At 43.4% G+C, this 17571-nt stretch overlaps 1 protein-coding gene across 1 annotated transcript in view; it reads right to left on the minus strand.

Annotated features, from left to right (window-relative positions):
- PI4KA (phosphatidylinositol 4-kinase alpha) overlaps positions 1-17571 on the minus strand; it is a 99091-nt gene that overhangs the window by 63156 nt on the left and 18364 nt on the right. The window contains exons 8-19 of the mRNA XM_060269495.1: positions 13898-14046; positions 13544-13609; positions 12065-12161; positions 9665-9856; positions 9136-9236; positions 7057-7186; positions 4556-4685; positions 4175-4270; positions 3700-3883; positions 2876-2979; positions 1684-1852; positions 1212-1262 (exon numbers count right to left, since the gene is read on the minus strand). Coding sequence (XP_060125478.1) covers positions 1212-1262; positions 1684-1852; positions 2876-2979; positions 3700-3883; positions 4175-4270; positions 4556-4685; positions 7057-7186; positions 9136-9236; positions 9665-9856; positions 12065-12161; positions 13544-13609; positions 13898-14046 — 1469 coding nt within the window. The remainder of the gene's footprint in view (positions 1-1211; positions 1263-1683; positions 1853-2875; positions 2980-3699; positions 3884-4174; positions 4271-4555; positions 4686-7056; positions 7187-9135; positions 9237-9664; positions 9857-12064; positions 12162-13543; positions 13610-13897; positions 14047-17571) is intronic.

Here is a 17571-nt window from a genome sequence, read left to right on the forward strand (position 1 = left end):
CCAAAGAACCAGGAAGTATTCTACAGCTGATTTTTGGAATGTACTCCCCTCAGAGATTTTTTTTCTCCTAAAGGTTTCTAATTTTTGTACTCCCCAAGGCTGCTGATACCTCCCCTCTTGTGAATGCTATGTGATCATATCGATAAGAACATTTACCCATCTTTAACGCCATTTTGAGCTCAACATTGCTGTTGAAAAAGTGGAATACAAATATGAAATCAAATCAAATGGCTGGCTCCCTTTTGGCAACATAGGCAGTAACACTGACCGTCTCAACTTCGGAAATAGAGGGAATGATTCCCAACCAACTAGGTTTTGTGGCAACTTAAATTGGGTCCAATTCCCATCAGCTCCAGTCAGCAAGGTCAGTGGTCAGGAATGATGGGAGATGTATACCAGCAAGATCTAGAGACCCACAGGTTCCCCACCTGTCTTAAAGACTAACAGACCCATTATAGCATAATAAGCTTTTGTAGACTGCAATCCAGTACATCAGATGCATGAGTATACACACACACACACACACAGAGAGAGAGAGAGAGAGAGAGAGAGAGATGTACCTCGTAAGTCGAATGGAATCCGTTCTGGAAGTCTGTTTGACTTCCAAAACATTTGGAAACTAAGGTGTGGCTTCCGATTGGCTGCAGGAAGCTCCTGCAGCCAATCGGAAGCCGCAGAAGCCATGTCGGACGTTCAGGTTCCAAAGGAAGTTCGCAAACCGGAACACTCACTTCCAGGTTTGCAACATTCGGAAACCAAAACGTTCGAGAACTAAGCTGTTCGAAAACCAAGGTACAACTGTATATACACACAAACACAGAGGGGAAGAATGGTAAACAATAACTTTAGAAGGAAATGAAATGCAGAAAGTATGGATGGGAACAATTAGAATATTAACAGTCACAATTAAAAAAACAACACCTATTGATAACACAGATATCCTGGCATCGATAAGCCAGCACACACACACACACAAAAAAACTATGTTTTTTTCAGTTCACAAGAGATAACTATACTAAACAGTTTCACAAGTTTCAATGAAATCATGTTCTTAAACAGATGGTCACTGTCTTGTACTTTCAGCAAGGGGTAGGGGGAGAAGAGTCAATCATTATTTTACATGTTTCTCCATTCAGATTTCCCCAAAATATCTGGCTTCCAAGCACAGTGCCCTACTTCAAAAAGTAAATGACCTGGGTAAAAACACTCACCACAGCAATAACAGGAATCAGAACTCCCAGGTTCCCTGCACTGCTAGATGCCTAAGGAAGAAAAAAAGAAAGAGAGGGAAGAGGGGGGAAGAGATGTCAGAAAAGCTGCAGGGGGGGGGGGAATAGACATTCCCGTAACAATGATAGAAAAGCAACTGCAAGGTCGTGAGTAGAGGCTGGCACAAGGGCATTCAAGGAAGCCGCTGGCTGCTCAATCAAATCTCATTTCCGCTTGTAATGAAATTAGTTACTGGTAGTAAGATCTGTTTAAGCTGCTTTAGCTTCTAAAGCAAACAAAATGGCTTGAGCCAGTAAAACTGCATGCCTATGGTTAATGAGACAGCTTTGTCCCACTTAAGAGCATATAAAACAGCCTACATCAAGTCAGCCCAGTATGGCCCATCCTGATTGCGTTTTAGTGTTAATAACTTCTATTCTGAAGAGCTGCAAGAAGCTTCATTTCACGTCCTACCTTTAGCGCTGGGCCTTTTTCACTTGCCCTCTCACTGGCTCTCTTCCCTTCGAGCCCGAGTTGTACGAACAGTTCCAGCAAGTTCATCAGCAATTCATCCACAAGGTGTTCATCTTGGATGTTTGCAGCTATGTTTGCGAGGGCATTAATAACAGCTAAGGAACAGTGCCTGGCGGGAAAGGGGGGGCCGGAAAAAGACAGAATCAGTGAGAGAAACAGCCCTTTGATTAAATAGTTCCCATTTTCATCTACAGCGGTTCCCTCATTGCGAGAGGTGAGGTTGCAAGGAACCAGACAGAGGGCCTTCTCGGTAGTGGCACCCGCCCTGTGGAACGCCCTCCCAGCAGATGTCAAGACAATAAGCAATTATTTTACTTTTAGAAGACAACTGAAGGTGGCCCTGTTTAGGGAAGTTTTTAATGTTTGATGCTGTACTGTTTTTAATATTCGGTTGGAAGCCGCCCAGAGTGGCTGGGGAAACCCAGCCAAATGGGCGTGGTATAAATAATAAATTATTATTATATTATTATTATTATACAGCAGAAGTGGGAAGAGCCAGAGCTCAATGAAAGCGCAGAGCGTGCTGCTGCCAGTCGGTGCAGCCAATACTGAGATAGACGTTCTAATGTTTTAGATGTTATTTTTAATTGTACCGTTTTAACTTTTTGTGTTTTGTTACCCTTGGTCCTTTGGGAGGAAGGACAGGCTATAACAAATTTGGATTAATAAGTAAATAATAATAAACAAACAAGAATGAACCGTAAGAATACTGTGTATTCACAGATCAGCTAGAATCTGATGCCTTGCCGCAGGGTTAGCCAACATCATGCCCTCCAGATGCTCCTGGACTACAACTCCCATGATCCCTGGCTATGGACCATGCTAGCTGAGGCTAATGGGAGTCCAACAACATCTGGAGGGCACCATATTGGATAAACCTGCCTTACCACTAAAAGTTGCATCCAACTAAGTTATACTTGGTGTGGAACCGTTAAAACTAATAAATCTTAGTCACATCCATTAATCTCAGTGGTCTACTCTGAGTAGGACTAATAGACGTGTCAGCTGCTAGATAGGAAAATTAAACACCAATGCCTTTGGGAGTAATCCACAGACTTTAATGAGACAATAATGCTTAATTTTTTAAAATATATATATATTCCAATGAGCCAGCAAGCATAATAAAAATTACCTATATCCATGATCCTTGTAGTCTTTTGTTGCAGAGTATACAATTGAGCTAGCTTTAACACTGATCTGCTGAAACAGATTCCATACCTCCTGGTAAATATATTGCTGAATGAAAATAAAAAGACAAAATTAGCACAAAGTACAGACACCTACAACAACAACAACAACAACAACAACAACAACAACAACAACAACAACAACAACCCAAAACCTTCACAAACAGAAAGGCAAAGAACTTTGGCACAACTAATTAATTTTGAACACTGTATCAAAACACACACAGAACACTCAAGAGGAAGCACAAGGTTGTGGGCCAGAGTGTGGCCTCTTTAATCCCTCATTGCTCTTTACAGAAAGGAGGGACTTGGGGGGACACAGGCAATCAGGTCTGCTCGTAGATAAAAAGGACTCCCATTGGAGCAAGTCTCCTGCTGAGGCTGGAGCTATTCGTGTCCTGAACAGCCAGCATTCCAAAGACGTTGGGCAGAACTAGACATTGCATTAGCAAACATGAGATCTCAACCGTGTGTCCACCAAGACGGTGGGAATAAAAGGTGAACGTACTTGCAGGGAAAGCTCGCGAGTTGTTTACTACCCCTGCAACAGTTTTAAGTGGTTCAGTCACTGGAGAGGGTGGGATAACACTGGCTTTGATGCAACATCATCTAATCTCCCCACAAATGTGAATGAATGCTCCTTAAATAGCCAACGTCACCTAGTCTCCTTGCAAATAAATCGGGATGAATGCTCAACCAACAGGCTACCCAGAAGCACCCTTGCATCAGCTGCCTCTGACAGCTCCCCAGCCAGTTCGTATCTTCTTACATTTCCAGTGATAACTAAGCATCCCAGTTGGTCAATGATGAGCACATCGAGAGGAGAAGGCGGCTGGCAGAACTTCTGCTGCAGGATCTGAAGAATCGGTTCCATCACCTTTGGCGTGTCCCTCAGGGCTACTGCAATGTGCCCCAATGCACGTATTGTGTGGTCTGGAATTAGATGGGCCTCCCTAAAACAGACAAAAAAAAAAAGTGTTTGCATCACCGTAAGAAATGAATGTCTCCTCCCCCTAGTGGTGATCTAAAGAGGCAAATTAAGGGAGGAAAAAAATAAATGCCTAACGATGAAGTTATTATGCCTGACGTGCACAAGTTGCAGATCTCCTGCAGAAGCTTGTAAGATGTGCCAGATTCAGTTCATCAGGTTTTAGAAAGACACAGGCACACGTGTAAGAAATTTCTGCACCTATTAAGGCAACGGTAGCGGAAAGTAGTATCCAAATTGCACACAAACAACTTACTTGTCACTCTCCTGCGAGATGTACAGGCGGTTTGACAAACTAGCTAAGAAGGCTTCAACAATTACCGAGTCTATTGTCAGCCCAGCTTTCAAACACCTGCAAGAAGCGGTGAACATAAGCGAGAATGTATTTGGGGTGTAATAAAACAGAAAAGTGGACCCCATTCAATGCCAAAGTCTGCCCCCCCTCCCCCGCAAATTAGCAGGCCCAAATAACACTCTCAAAATCTATACTTCACATACAATTAATAAATAATAATAATAATAATATATTATTTATACCCCGGCCATCTGGCTGGGTTTCCCCAGCCACTCTTCACAACAGAATCTTCTTTCTGACCATGCCTGGAAGACAAATCTATGTCTAAAGCCCAGTTCATACCTGCAGATGTTATCGATCGCAATATCCCGCAGCTGTTCATACATGGAGGTCTGACTCTTCTTGCCAGACATTACACTTACAGTGGACTCGGCATGCTCATTTGTTATGCTGATCTTGATGTCATTGCCTCCTAACAGAACAACAGCAACAACAAAAGGATACAATAAAATGCTTTGATGTAGCTTTGGTGTGTCTGTAGAACGGCGACTGCCGAGTTATGTGTGAAAGGTAGCTATGGATTGAAAGGTTTCCCTAAACCAGCAGTTCCCAAACCATTTCCCCCCTACTTGAAAATGACTGAGCACCTTGGCAGACCAGTGACTGAACTTTCTGCTTGTTATAGCAACTGTAACACGCTGTGCTAGATGCTGTCAAGTTTCTAATTCTATTTTAATTGCTTCTTCTTTTTCTCATATATCACAGAATTGTAGAGTCGGAAGGAGCCACGAGAGTCACCTAGTCCAACCCTTTGCAATGCAGGAATCTTTTGCCCAATGTGGGGCTCAAACCCACAACCCTGAGATTAAGAGTCTTATGCTCTAATGACTGAGCTATCCCAGAGGATTGCATATATTGTACTTTATTTTAAGAATATATATATATTAAAAGCAGCAATGGAAATACAGTCATACCTTGGTTTAAGTACGCCTTGGTTTGAGTACTTTCAGTTTAAGTACTCTGCGGACCCGTCTGGAACGGATTAATCCACTTTCCATTACTTTCAATGGGAAAGTTCGCTTCAGGTTAAGTACGCTTCAGGTTAAGTACGGACTTCCAGACCCAATTACACTCATACTTTGGGTTAAGTACGCTTCAGGTTGAGTACTCCGCGGACCCGTCTGGAACGGATTAATCCACTTTCCATTACTTTCAATGGGAAAGTTCACTTCAGGTTAAGTACGCTTCAGGTTAAGTACAGACTTCGGAACCAATTGTGTACTTAAACCGAGGTACCACTGTAGAGTTAAAATCATTATGAATGTTTAAGGCAATTCACATGCAGCCTCCCATCTTCAAACACACATCTATTCCTCTTGCATTGCTGGGGGTTGGACTAGATGATTCTCAGGGTCCCTTCCAACTCTATAATGGGGGACCACCTGCCACAGACCACAGTTTAGGAGCCCCTGCCCTAAGTACACAGCTCATGTGGCTAGAGATGGGATTCCCACAGTTGCACCCTTAAGGACTTCCCCTGGTGCAACAAAGCCTTTCCACCCCCCTCCCCTGAGCTCACTGTTTCCATCTTCATGGGATAGTGAGGGTGGCTCCGTCCCCCAAAAGCACATAGAGCTGAAGGAGGAAGCTGGAAGACAAACACTCCTCCCCACTTACTCTTTCAGCTGTTATGTGCATCCGAAGGTTCAGACTGGAACTTGAGCAGCTGAACAGAGAGCAGAGCAACCAAGATGGTAGGAGGGAAAGGGGGGGGGTTATCTGGGAGACTGAGGGCAGGAAAATGGAACAAACAGAGGGTGAGGCAGGGGGAACAGTGAGGAGCTGCAGGAGTCAGGAGAAGAGAATGGAGGGAGAGGGAAGAAGAAAGAGAGAGGTCTAATGAAAAGGATCCTCTTGAAACTGCATGATTGGCGGGGGGGGGGTGATGCTTCCCCTCCCTCAAACACCATCTATTCCATCAGTTGGCTGAACAGTAAAAATGACAAATCGGATGCTTTCCAGTGCTGCCGTGGCACAAAAACATCAGAACAGAGCTATGAATCCTCGGGGGGGGGGTTAAAAAAAAGAAGGGATTCCCGCAAGCCACTATCAAATCAAAGTGTCTTTGTGCCCACAGATATTTTCAGAGATAGGATAATGACAAAACCACCAGTCCATGTAAAATTAGCCAAGGTCCATGCCTTGACTCAATGTCTGTGGTGCTGGCAAGCACTGGACCTGTGATTTTTACTTTGTGATCTACCAAATTAAGATTTAACTCCATTGTGGGGTTTGTTTGGGTTTTTTTTTTTGGTGTTTTTTTTGCAGACCCCTTGCAAATTTAAGCAGATGTGTTAATTCTCCTGGATCCAACTTTTATCCAGACCTTACAGGAAAGCCTCTGTGTTAAAAAATAAAAATCTTTTTCTGGGGGTGGGGAGGACACAAAAGGTGGTGGTGCCCAGAAAACTCTCTCAGCATTCCAAATGTTCCCACGGGCTCAAAAAGGTTGGCAACCCTTGGGGATAGAGGGTTTTGAAGGAGAAGGCACTCAGGTTTAAAAAATCCCAGCTGAGTCATGAAATGGGCCAGCCTCCACCTCTCAGATTAACTTTCCCCACATAGTTGTTGCAAGGATAAATGGGAAGAGGGAACGCCACATATGCCACCAGTTCCATGAATGAAAGGCAGGATAAAAATGCAGTTAGGATATCCATCAATGTAACTTCGACTAGCACTACCAAGACACGCCACGATAAAAAGAGAGGCAGGCAGACCCAACGAATTAGATCAGCTTAACACAGAAGAGACCACACCGCGATAAAAAAAAACAAATACAATACCAGTATTATATTGGTTGTGGTACTTGTAAAGTTTCACCAGGACTGGAGAAGGGATTACGAGAAAGTCTCTCAAGGATGGAGTGACCGAGTGAACCACCACAGGAAAACGCTCACACAAGCGGCCTAGACCCTAAAAGAAAGATATTTGCATTATTTAGTTACTTGTTCAATTGAGAGTTATTTGTTCCGTTTATATCCCACCCTTCCTCCCGGAGGACCCCAATTTGGCAAGCACACGAACAACAATAATAATAACTTTAGAATCCTAATATTGGTCCCCTCAACCAGTGATTTCAGGATTGCCAGGAACGATATTTTTCACTCAACAAATGCCTGGGCAAACAGGTATTTAAAATTCAAGTATTCAGTATTCAATATACTTTATTCGACCGATAGTCAGAAACAAAAAACATTTCTCAATACAAAGATAAACATATAAAACTGAAGGCATCGGAGGGATACATAAAAATATAATAATATAAAACTGAAGGCACCAGAGGGATACATAAATGGAGTATGACCGCGCTACTAAACCTCCTACAGGTAACCCACATCAAGACATTCAATTATACGTTTCCGACACTTGAGCGCCAGGAAGAGGAATTTAGCCACCGAGAAGGTTATTTTCCCAGTGGGCTTGTTTAGCAAATATGCTGCCTGCCGTTCTCTTGGTCTGGAACTAAACTGAGATAAATACGGGGCTATAAGATATTGCCTTAGATCATTATAAAAGGGACAACTCAGTAGAATGTGTTCTGTGAATTCTACCTCACCCAAGGCATAATGGCACATTCTCTGACCGTATTTTTTTTAAAAAAAACATCATTCTAAAATTGAATAATGGGGCAAGACAGATGCACCTTGCCAAGGAAAGCACTCCACAAACAAGGCATCAGTACCAAGAAGTCCCTGTGCCTGGTCGACACCAAGCAGGCAGCCTGCAGTGGTGGCACATCCAAGGCATCAAATTCTCACAGGAGCATCTACGATACAGTGGTACCTTGGTATTTGAACGGCTTGGCTCCCAAACAAATCAGCTCCCAAACGCCGCAACCCTGGAAATTTTTGCTAACGTTTTTCGGAAGCCGAACATCCAATGCGGCTTCTGCTTGAATGCAGGAAGCTCCGGTTTCAGGAGTTGAACGGACTCCCGGATCGGATTATTTTCAAGAACCAAGGTACCACTGCATTGGGGAAGGCACTCTTTTAGGTACTCAGGTCCCAAGCCATTTTGGGATTCATATGCTAGTACTAAACACCTTGAATTATGCCTGACAGCTCACGGCTTTATCCAATGCGGCTTAATCGTTAACGTTTCTAAGTGGTGTCTAATATTGCACAGCAAAAGGCAGCGTGCAACCATGTGACACTGACAAATGTGTGCAAAATTCCACACATCTGTTCCCTGACCTTAAAAGTGAGGATCACTGCAATGCAGGGGCACTATAAAGATACAGTGGTACCTCGGTTTAAGTACACAATTGGTTCCGGAAGTCTGTACTTAACCTGAAGCGTACTTAACATGAAGCGAACTTTCCCATTGAAAGTAATGGAATGTGGATGAATCCGGGTCCACGGAGTACTCAACCTGAAGCGTACTTAACCCGAAGTATGAGTATAATTGGTTCTGGAAGTCTGTACTTAACCTGAAGCGTACTTAACCTGAAGCGAACTTTCCCATTGAAAGTAATGGAAAGTGGATTAATCCGTTCCAGACGGGTCTGCGGAGTACTTAAACTGAAAGTACTCAAACCGAAGCGTACTTAAACCGAGGTATAACTGTACATCATTATTTACAGAAAAATCTCAGCACTGCACCACCACTGAATAATTTATCTGGAAGGAGTTTGGCTATTGCGTCTGAACCAGTCCAGTCTCTATACCAGGGATGGGGAAACTAGGGCCCCCCAGGGGCTGTTGGACAACAACTCCCATCATCCCTGACCATTGGGCATGTGGGCTGGGGGTGATGGGAACTGTAGTCTCAAGTAACGTGGGAGGGCCACAAGTTCCCAAACCTGGTAGTGGAAATAGAGCTTACACCATACTTACATAATCATTTCAAAATTACTAGCATACCTGTAAGCAGCAAATCAGAAGAGGCAAGTGAGCAATGATTACTTTGCTGGAAGTCTTGGACTGCAGTTTCTCCGACAGTTTAATGCACAGGTTTTCTGCCCCTTATTTGCAAAAGAACAAAAGGATATTTAAAAACATGCTAGGCTATCTAAGAATAGTTTTTTCTTTTCTTTTCTTTTGACAGCTACAACTTTTATGAAGTCCGCATGGAAGAATGAATGATTAATTACTAGCTTTTTCTTGGGGGAAAAGGCCAGTTGAATTGTGTGTTTCAAAAGGCACCCAAGGAGGCTTTCAGGCAAGCTGGAGGAAAGTGGTAGATAATGAATTTTGTGGAAATTTCCCACTAGGCAGTAATGCCCCTCCACCCCAAAACTTAGATTAAAAGCTCTTTACAAAATGTCATGCAGGGTTGGGGGTTTTCTTTTGATTTTTGCTTAAATGCTGCCTACCAAAAATAGCACAACCTATTTTGCCAGGAACTTTAAATATATATATATATATATATATTAAATATGCATCAAGACACCTTGCTCATCCTTCACAGCCCACACCATGAGATCCACACAAGCAGCGTTAGCTTGGCAACGTAGCTTCAGAGGGTTCAGGTCATTGTGTAATCTGTCTACGTCGTGAAGGAGTTTCTGGAGCTCCGACTGGCTGCTGTTAAACTGTTCCAGCACAAAATCGTGAATTTCCTTCACAAAAGAGGTTGGGAGATCTGAGAAGGTAAAGAGAAGGGAGGGGAAACTTAAGATTCTTACGGTGGTCACCTCTACACTGAAAGGAGGAACAAAAGCTAAAAGCTGGCGAAACACGACAACACTTTTCTGAAACAAACTTATTTCAAAGTGTAAGGCACCAGTCAATTCATAGGCTCACTACCTAGTCTATTCTTGAGGACTTAAACCATAGGTAGGCAAACTCATCCGGCCCCATTGCCTTCTAAATCCGGCCCGTGGACGGTCCGGGAATCAGCGTGTTTTTACATGAGTAGAATGTGTGCTTTTATTTAAAATGCATCTCTGGGTTATTTGTGGGCCATAGGAATTCATCCATCCCCCCCCCCAAAAAAATATAGTCCGGCACCCCACAAGGTCTGAGGGAAAGTGGACCGGCCCCCTGCTGAAAAGATTTGCTGACCCCTGACTTAAACTACTCCTTAATCCCGTTCTGCAGCATCATTCACCCTAAATACATTTGCATGCTATAGGGCAGCGATTCTCAAGGGTTTTGCAGCCTAAGGAAAATGGAAAGGGAAAAACTGAGGAATTAATAGAACGGGGTGGCGAACCTGTAGTCCTCCTAAAATTGTGGACTACCACTCATATTATCACTGGCCATGCTGGGAGTGTAACAACATCTGGAAGGCCACAAGTTCCCTTTCCCTGGGACAGACAAGAAATAGCACAGAGAATATGAACTAAAGGAAAGGGCTTTGTGGAAAATGTGTCTTATTTAAATGTCTTAAACATAAGGATACTTAAAGACAAATAAGCATATACACATTTAGAAGGACTACCATAAAGCAGCAGAGTTTTTTTTAAGCTTACAGCAATATATTTTGAATGATAATAAGTTAATTTTAGATATTTAGAGCACTGGAGATGCTTGGCTTGGTAGGGGCCTAGTTCACACACCATGCTAAGTCAAACTATAGTTCAGGCATCCCCAAACTTCGGCCCTCCAGATGTTTTGGACTACAATTCCCATCTTCCCCAACCACTGGTCCTGTTAGCTAGGGATCATGGGAGTTGTAGGCCAAAACATCTGGAGGGCTGCAGTTTGGGGGTGCCTGCTATAGTTCATCACAAACTCTGCCTCCTCTGCTTGTTCTGCTCTGCTGTGCTAAGCCATGGTTACGCTCAACATGTCTGCACCTGAGCTCATGGCTTAAAAAAAATGTTTAAGTATAACTTTATGAAAAATACAGAAGCTTTTCTGCTAGGGATAACGGACACAGGTATAGCAAGAGAAGATCAGAAAATATTCCTCTATGCCACAGGAGCGGCAAGGATCCTAACTGCTAAAAACTGGAAAAAAGAAACTGTGCCAACAAAAAAAAAAAGGAATGGCAAGATAAACTGTTAAGAGTATATTGAACTAGCTAGATTAACAGAGGCAACTAGAGATCACACTAGACAAGAGTTTCAAAAAGCATGGGGGAAATGCAGGGAATACTTCACAAAACAGTGCCCTAAAATACATACCTGGACTTGTTTCGATTAATGTCTGCAGGAGACGTTGTGGATATTTAAGTTATAATTAGAAAAATCTTAATAATTATTCATAAAGGAAACAGTTTATAAGAAGTAAATAAGAAGGACAGATACAGGATAAAGGAAGCCTTTTATTTGGTTGTTTGTATTGTTGTATGTTATGTTCGCTGTATGTCAAGTTCATGTTTAATGTGTATGGGGGGGGTTGTGTTATGTTGTAAATAAAATTCCAATAAAAAAATGAACCTGAGCTCATGGCTTAGTTCCTCATTATGTCCAAATTTGAGGGAACTAAAATTATTTAAACTGTGGTTCAGGACACCAGCTTTATTCTGGCTTGTTCTAACGAACTACATTTGAAACTAAGGGTGGGGAGTGTGTGTCCCACCAGATATTGTTGGTCTTCAACTAACAACAGTCCCAGATGGCTTAGCTGATGGTCAAGGATGACAGAAGCTGGAGTTCAGCAAAATATGGAGGGCCATATCCAACCTGGTTTAAACAATCCCCAGTTTCCTAAGTTTAGGTATAAAAGGAAACTAAAGTTTGTTTAAAAGTTGAACTCCTCGCAGCTGCACAAGAAGAAGAAAAGGGAAACTGTGTGAGTCCAGCTCATTCACACAGCCAGTCCACAATGCCAAGCATGAAACTCATATACTTGCAATTCTCTTTCGTCACCAAGGGTAAAAGCTTATCGATTCAAATATCACCTTTCATATAGTACAACGTGTCTCTCAGCATCTTGAACTGGGCAACATAAAGTGGGTCACTGAACATTTTGTAGAACAAATCTGCATGGGGATTTTCCTATAAAACAGAAAGAGAGTTGTAGTTACGTACAGCCAATCTGAAATATCAACTGGGGAGCAATATTGGAACACCAAAAGCTTTCTTCCAAGATTACTCTCTGGAGGATAATTGTGTTTCCTCTCCCCTCCTCCTATCAACTTCCTTTTGCTTTTAGACTGCGAGCCGCTTGGCGCAAAGACCTGCTCCCTCATTCTTTATAAAGCACCATATATATGGCTGATACCAGTGCTTTTTTTCTTTAAAAAATGTTTAGGGGTACTCTCATTTTGACTCAAGAAAATCACAATTTTATGGTTCAAATCGGGAAAAATAAATACAATAAATGGACAAAAGTACAAAGATTCACTAAATGTTTAGGGGTATGCGTACCCCTGTGTACCCCCAGAAAAAAAGCACTGGCTGATACTATAAATAATTTACAACAGTTATACCGTTGAAACACAAGAAGAAGAAGAGTTTGGATTTGATATCCCGCTTTATCACTACCCGAAGGAGTCTCAAAGCGGCTAACAATCTCCTTTTTCCCTTCCTCCCCCACAACAGACACCCTGTGAGGTGGGTGGAGCTGAGAGACTTCAGAGAAGTGTGACTAGCCCAAGGTTACCCAGCAGCTGCATGTGGAGGAGCGGAGACGCGAACCTGGTTCCCCAGATTACGAGTCTACTGCTCTTAACCACTACACCACACTGGCTCTCAAGTATGCCTATGAATGACCAGCACATACAGTATATTGCTTTCTGAACAGATTTTACTATTTTTATATATTAAAAAAGAATTAAATGAGGCATAAATTAAACATGGAACATATACTAATCTATAGAGTTCAAACATTACATTGTTATTACTATAAAGGTAAAGGTAAAGGGGCCCCTGACCATCAGGTCCAGTCGTGTCCGACTCTGGGGTTGCGACGCTCATCTCGCTCTATAGGCCGAGGGAGCCGACGTTTGGCCACAGACAGCTTCCGGGTCATGTGGCCAGCATGACAAAGCTGCTTCTGGCAAACCAGAGCAGCGCACGGAAACGCCGTTTACCTTCCTGCCGGAGCGGTCCCTATTTATCTACTTGCACTTTGACGTGCTTTCGAACTGCTAGGTGGGCAGGAGCTGGGGCCGAGCAACGGGAGCTCACCCGTTGCAGGGATTCGAACCGCCGACCTTCTGATCAGCAAGCCCTAGACTCTGTGGTTTAACCCACAGCGATAACCTCAAATGTTTAGGGTTTCCCCTCCATATGTTTATTAATAATATGTGTGGGAAATCCTCTGTAGGAATTAACTTTTTGATTAAACTCTAAGAACCAGGCCCGTCCGATTCACAATAGCAAGCAGCAAACTAAGTTCTTTTAAAAATAATAATGTGGTGAAGAAGTTAACATACCTCAATAACTTCAGAGACAACGGCATCTAAGTTTCGGAGGACCGAATCCCCAACAATCTGCTTTACCTACATGCACAAAAACAAAGCCAGACATTCTTTCAGTGTTACTAAAAGTGTTTCTTTCTTCAGCCCACAAATTAGGCCCTGGCGCATTCTGGCTCAAAGAGGCAAGCTAGCAACATTGCTACTTTGCTGTTTTTTAGACCAGCCTCTGCCAACTTGGCACCTCCAGACGTTTCGAACTACAGCTCCCATCAGCCTCAGCCAGCAGAGCTGATAGGACCTGTAGTCCAAAACATCTTGGGAGGCATCAGACTTCCCACTGAAGGCTGGCCTAAGTGCCTCGTGACATACCATGTTCAGCAGCTGGCGGAGCATTTCCAGTGGAATGTTAAACTCCTTGTTGCTAATGCCGTTAAAGAGAGGCGAGACGGAGAAGCTGGAACTGATTGTAGAGAAGTAATAATCGGGATCTAACGCACTCCCATCAGGTAGGTAGGACCCTGTTTATTTTTTTTAAAGGTGGGGAGAGAAGAAGAGGCAGAAAACATTGGAGTTATTTTTTAATTACTGCTTTGCCTATGCCGTATACATCCCATTAATCAAAAGAACACAGAAAACAAATCACACTAGAGGCTAAGAAGTCAACAGGGCTATGCTAGCTCCATTGATTTGAAGCATCTTCGTTAAGGGGGAAACTTTATTTACTTCCATTCATGAATAGCTTTCTATAAAACACCTCAAAGAGATTGAATCAAAGCATCAACAATAAAAAATAAATAATTTCATATATGCATATATGCATGCTGTATATACACACATTCCAAAACAAATTCAGAATACAAAGGAAAAGACGATGAGATGAAGAACATCCTAGACCAGGCATCCCCAAACTGCGGCCCTCCAGATGTTTTGGCCTACAACTCCCATGATCCCTAGCTAACAGGACCAGTGGTCAGGGATGATGGGAATTGTAGTCCAAAACATCTGGAGGGCCGAAGTTTGGGGGTGCCTGTCCTAGACAGTATCTGCACAATCTCTAGCTGTAATGGGGTATTAACAAACTAACTTGCTGGCCTTCAACCAGTGCATAGTTTCTAGTCAATTGGGAGCAGGTGGTGCTGTGATCTAAACCACTGAGCCTCTTGGGCTTGCAGATCGAAGGTCAGCGGTTTGAATCCCCGCGATGGGGTGAGCTCCCGTTGCTCTGTCCCAGCTCCTGCCAACCTAGCAGTTTGAAAGCATGCCAGTGCAAGTAGATAAATAGGTACCACTGTGAAAGGAAGGTAAATGGTGTTTCCATGCACTTTGGTTTCCGTCACGGTGTCCCGTTGCGCCAGAAGCGGTTTAGTCCTGCTGGCCACATGACCTGGAAAGCTGTCTGTGGGCAAACGCCAGCTCCCTCGGCCTGAAAGCGAGATGAGCGCCGCACCCCATAGTCGCCTTTGACTGGACATAACTGCCCAGGGGTCCTTTACCTTTTACCTTTCTAGTCAATTCTAATCCAGAATATTGGGGGGGGCACCGAAACACGTTAATTGGGGTTTCTCTGCATCAGATGATCATCTTGGAAACTCCATGCAAAATGGAAGTGGAAGCACTGTAAGGGTAGTGGGCCCACTGTTAGTTTTTAGGCTTTGGGGAAATGCCCAACTTTGCCACTCTCTGGAGCCAGCCCTGGCTTCAGTGGGAGACCTTGTGGAGGATCAACAGTAGGTTGTATTCCAACCTAAAGAGGCTAATGCCATTCTATGTTTGCTTGGGTTTCTTTCTGAAGTGAAAGAGAGATGCAGAGAAACAACCAAAGGGGAAGTAAATAAATGCAACGAGCACAGAGTTCATTTATCTTTAATAGCTGCACAGGGAAAAAAGGTATCAGGTATGGTTTTTTCACCATGGTATGAGAAACTGCAAGATCCCTCCTTTCTCATTAGGCATTCAAAGCTCAACACAATCTGTTTTTGTTTTAAGATTAGTCTGGTTAATCTTCTAAATTATGTGTTAGCTGGAACAACAAAGCTCTTTGCAGCTAAGCACTTGGGAAGCAACAGAAGGTTATAGCCTACCTAAAACCAAAAGAATGCTGAGAAAAGGCAGCTCACAGCCCAACCCTATCTTTCCATACTTAGAAGTCCCAATGATTTCAAGGAAACTTCCTTAGAGGTAAACAAACTTTGGACTGCTGCTGTGCAATGTAAGTCTATGCATGCTTACTTGGAAGTAACTCCCACTGAATTCATAGGTGCTTACTCCCAAATAAATGTGTATAGGATTAGTCTAAACACCTGCCTTGCTCCACCCGCTAGTCCAGGCATCCCCAAACTTCAGCCCTCCAGATGTTTTGGACTACAATTCCCATCTTCCCCAACCACTGGTCCTGTTAGCTAGGGATCATGGGATTTGTAGTCCAAAACATCTGGAGGGCCACAGTTTGGGGGTGCCTGCTCTAGTCTCTGCTTCTCAATTTGTATTGCATTATTTTATGTGCTGTGGCTTGCCGTTGTTTTATTGATTATAGTTTAGACATTATTTATTGTAACTGTTGAGTGGATTTCTGTTTACTTTTTATATGGTGATATTACTATTATTTCATACTATCCTAATGATTGTTGAATGTTACTTTGTTGATGTAGGTTGCTTATTTTAAAGTTATGTTTTGATTGTTTTTATGATGTTAGCCGCTCTGAGCTCGGCCTCGGCGGGCGGGATACAAATAAAAAAATTATTATTATTATTATTATTATTATTATTATTATTATTAATGATGAGCACCTTAGCTAGATATATAGGCACTGGCTTTCCTCCTGAATACAGAGAGGGACAAGCTGTTTCAGACAGGCACCTTGTGGGGTTTGCTTATAAATTCCCCACAACAAACACTGCCACCCCATACCATCCTGCCCACCAGCCAAGATCTTCAGCAGAAGCTCTGCCCTGCTCTGGGCCTCTCCACCTTCAAAGATGACTACTTGAACTAAGGTGAAACCTTGATAGTTAAATCCTCTTCCCAAAGACAATGGGCCTGTCACACAGCCATTACCTTTCAGACACCAAGCAAAGTCTGACTTGCCATCTCAGGCCTTTAAGAGCAACTGGCATTGATCTGCTCTTAGCAACTGTTTGCTTGTTTTAGGCTGTGTTATTTAATTTATTTGGTTGCTTGCATTTGTTTTATTAACCTCGATGGTGGGAAAGTGAGATATAACAGTTTTAAACGAATAACAAAAGAAACTCATTTCTTCTAATCACCCCTAGAAGGTTCATTGCAGGACAACTGTTTTAAGGCATACCATAAATTGGTCTAGGTCAATAGCTCTTATTATGCCCCTGTTCAAAATAATTTACACCAAAAAGCAAAAACATACTGTGAGGGACAAGGGATACAGGGAAGTCCCTCCCATCTTAAGTTCCAGCCCATCCCCAAGCGCTGGAGAGAGTAAGGAGAGCTCTGCCTCCAGCGGAGAGTCAGGAAGTGGTGTCCGAGGCTCAGGCAAGGTTGTGGAGCCCATGCCTCAGGTGGGACAGGAAGTTGGACGCACGGGGGGGAGGCCAATCCCCCCAACTCCCGAATTGCGACGCAAACGTAGGGGGAAGAGGTTGGGTCTGCCAAAGCTTTGGTGCTGGAAGAAAACGCGCCAATCGCCATTCGGAGGTTCTGACACCTCACCTTAAGGATGCATTTTTACTGCTCTGAACACTGTAAATAATCAGCACTTAATAAAAGCCTTAAAAGACCATGCTGGAGTCGTTACTCTAGAGTAGCCATATCAGGCCCTCTGACAGCAACCTCCGAAACTTTTTTTGGCTACTTTGGAGTGCAGCGATGAGCGCTCAAGAGGCTGAGCAGTGGAGGCTGGAGGCCGAAGCAGCGAAGCAGGAGCTACGGAACCTCACAGCGCAGGCACAGCAGCAATTGCATGCCGCTCAGGAGGAAGCGCGAGGGGCGCAGGAGGAGCTGAACAAGCTGGTGGACCAGGTGAGGACAAAAGAGGAGACTGAGAAACAGCTAAGGGTGATGGTATTGGACC

The sequence above is a fragment of the Zootoca vivipara genome, chromosome 17 (assembly GCF_963506605.1).
Source record: "Zootoca vivipara chromosome 17, rZooViv1.1, whole genome shotgun sequence".
NCBI classification, from domain to species: Eukaryota; Metazoa; Chordata; class Lepidosauria; order Squamata; family Lacertidae; genus Zootoca; species Zootoca vivipara.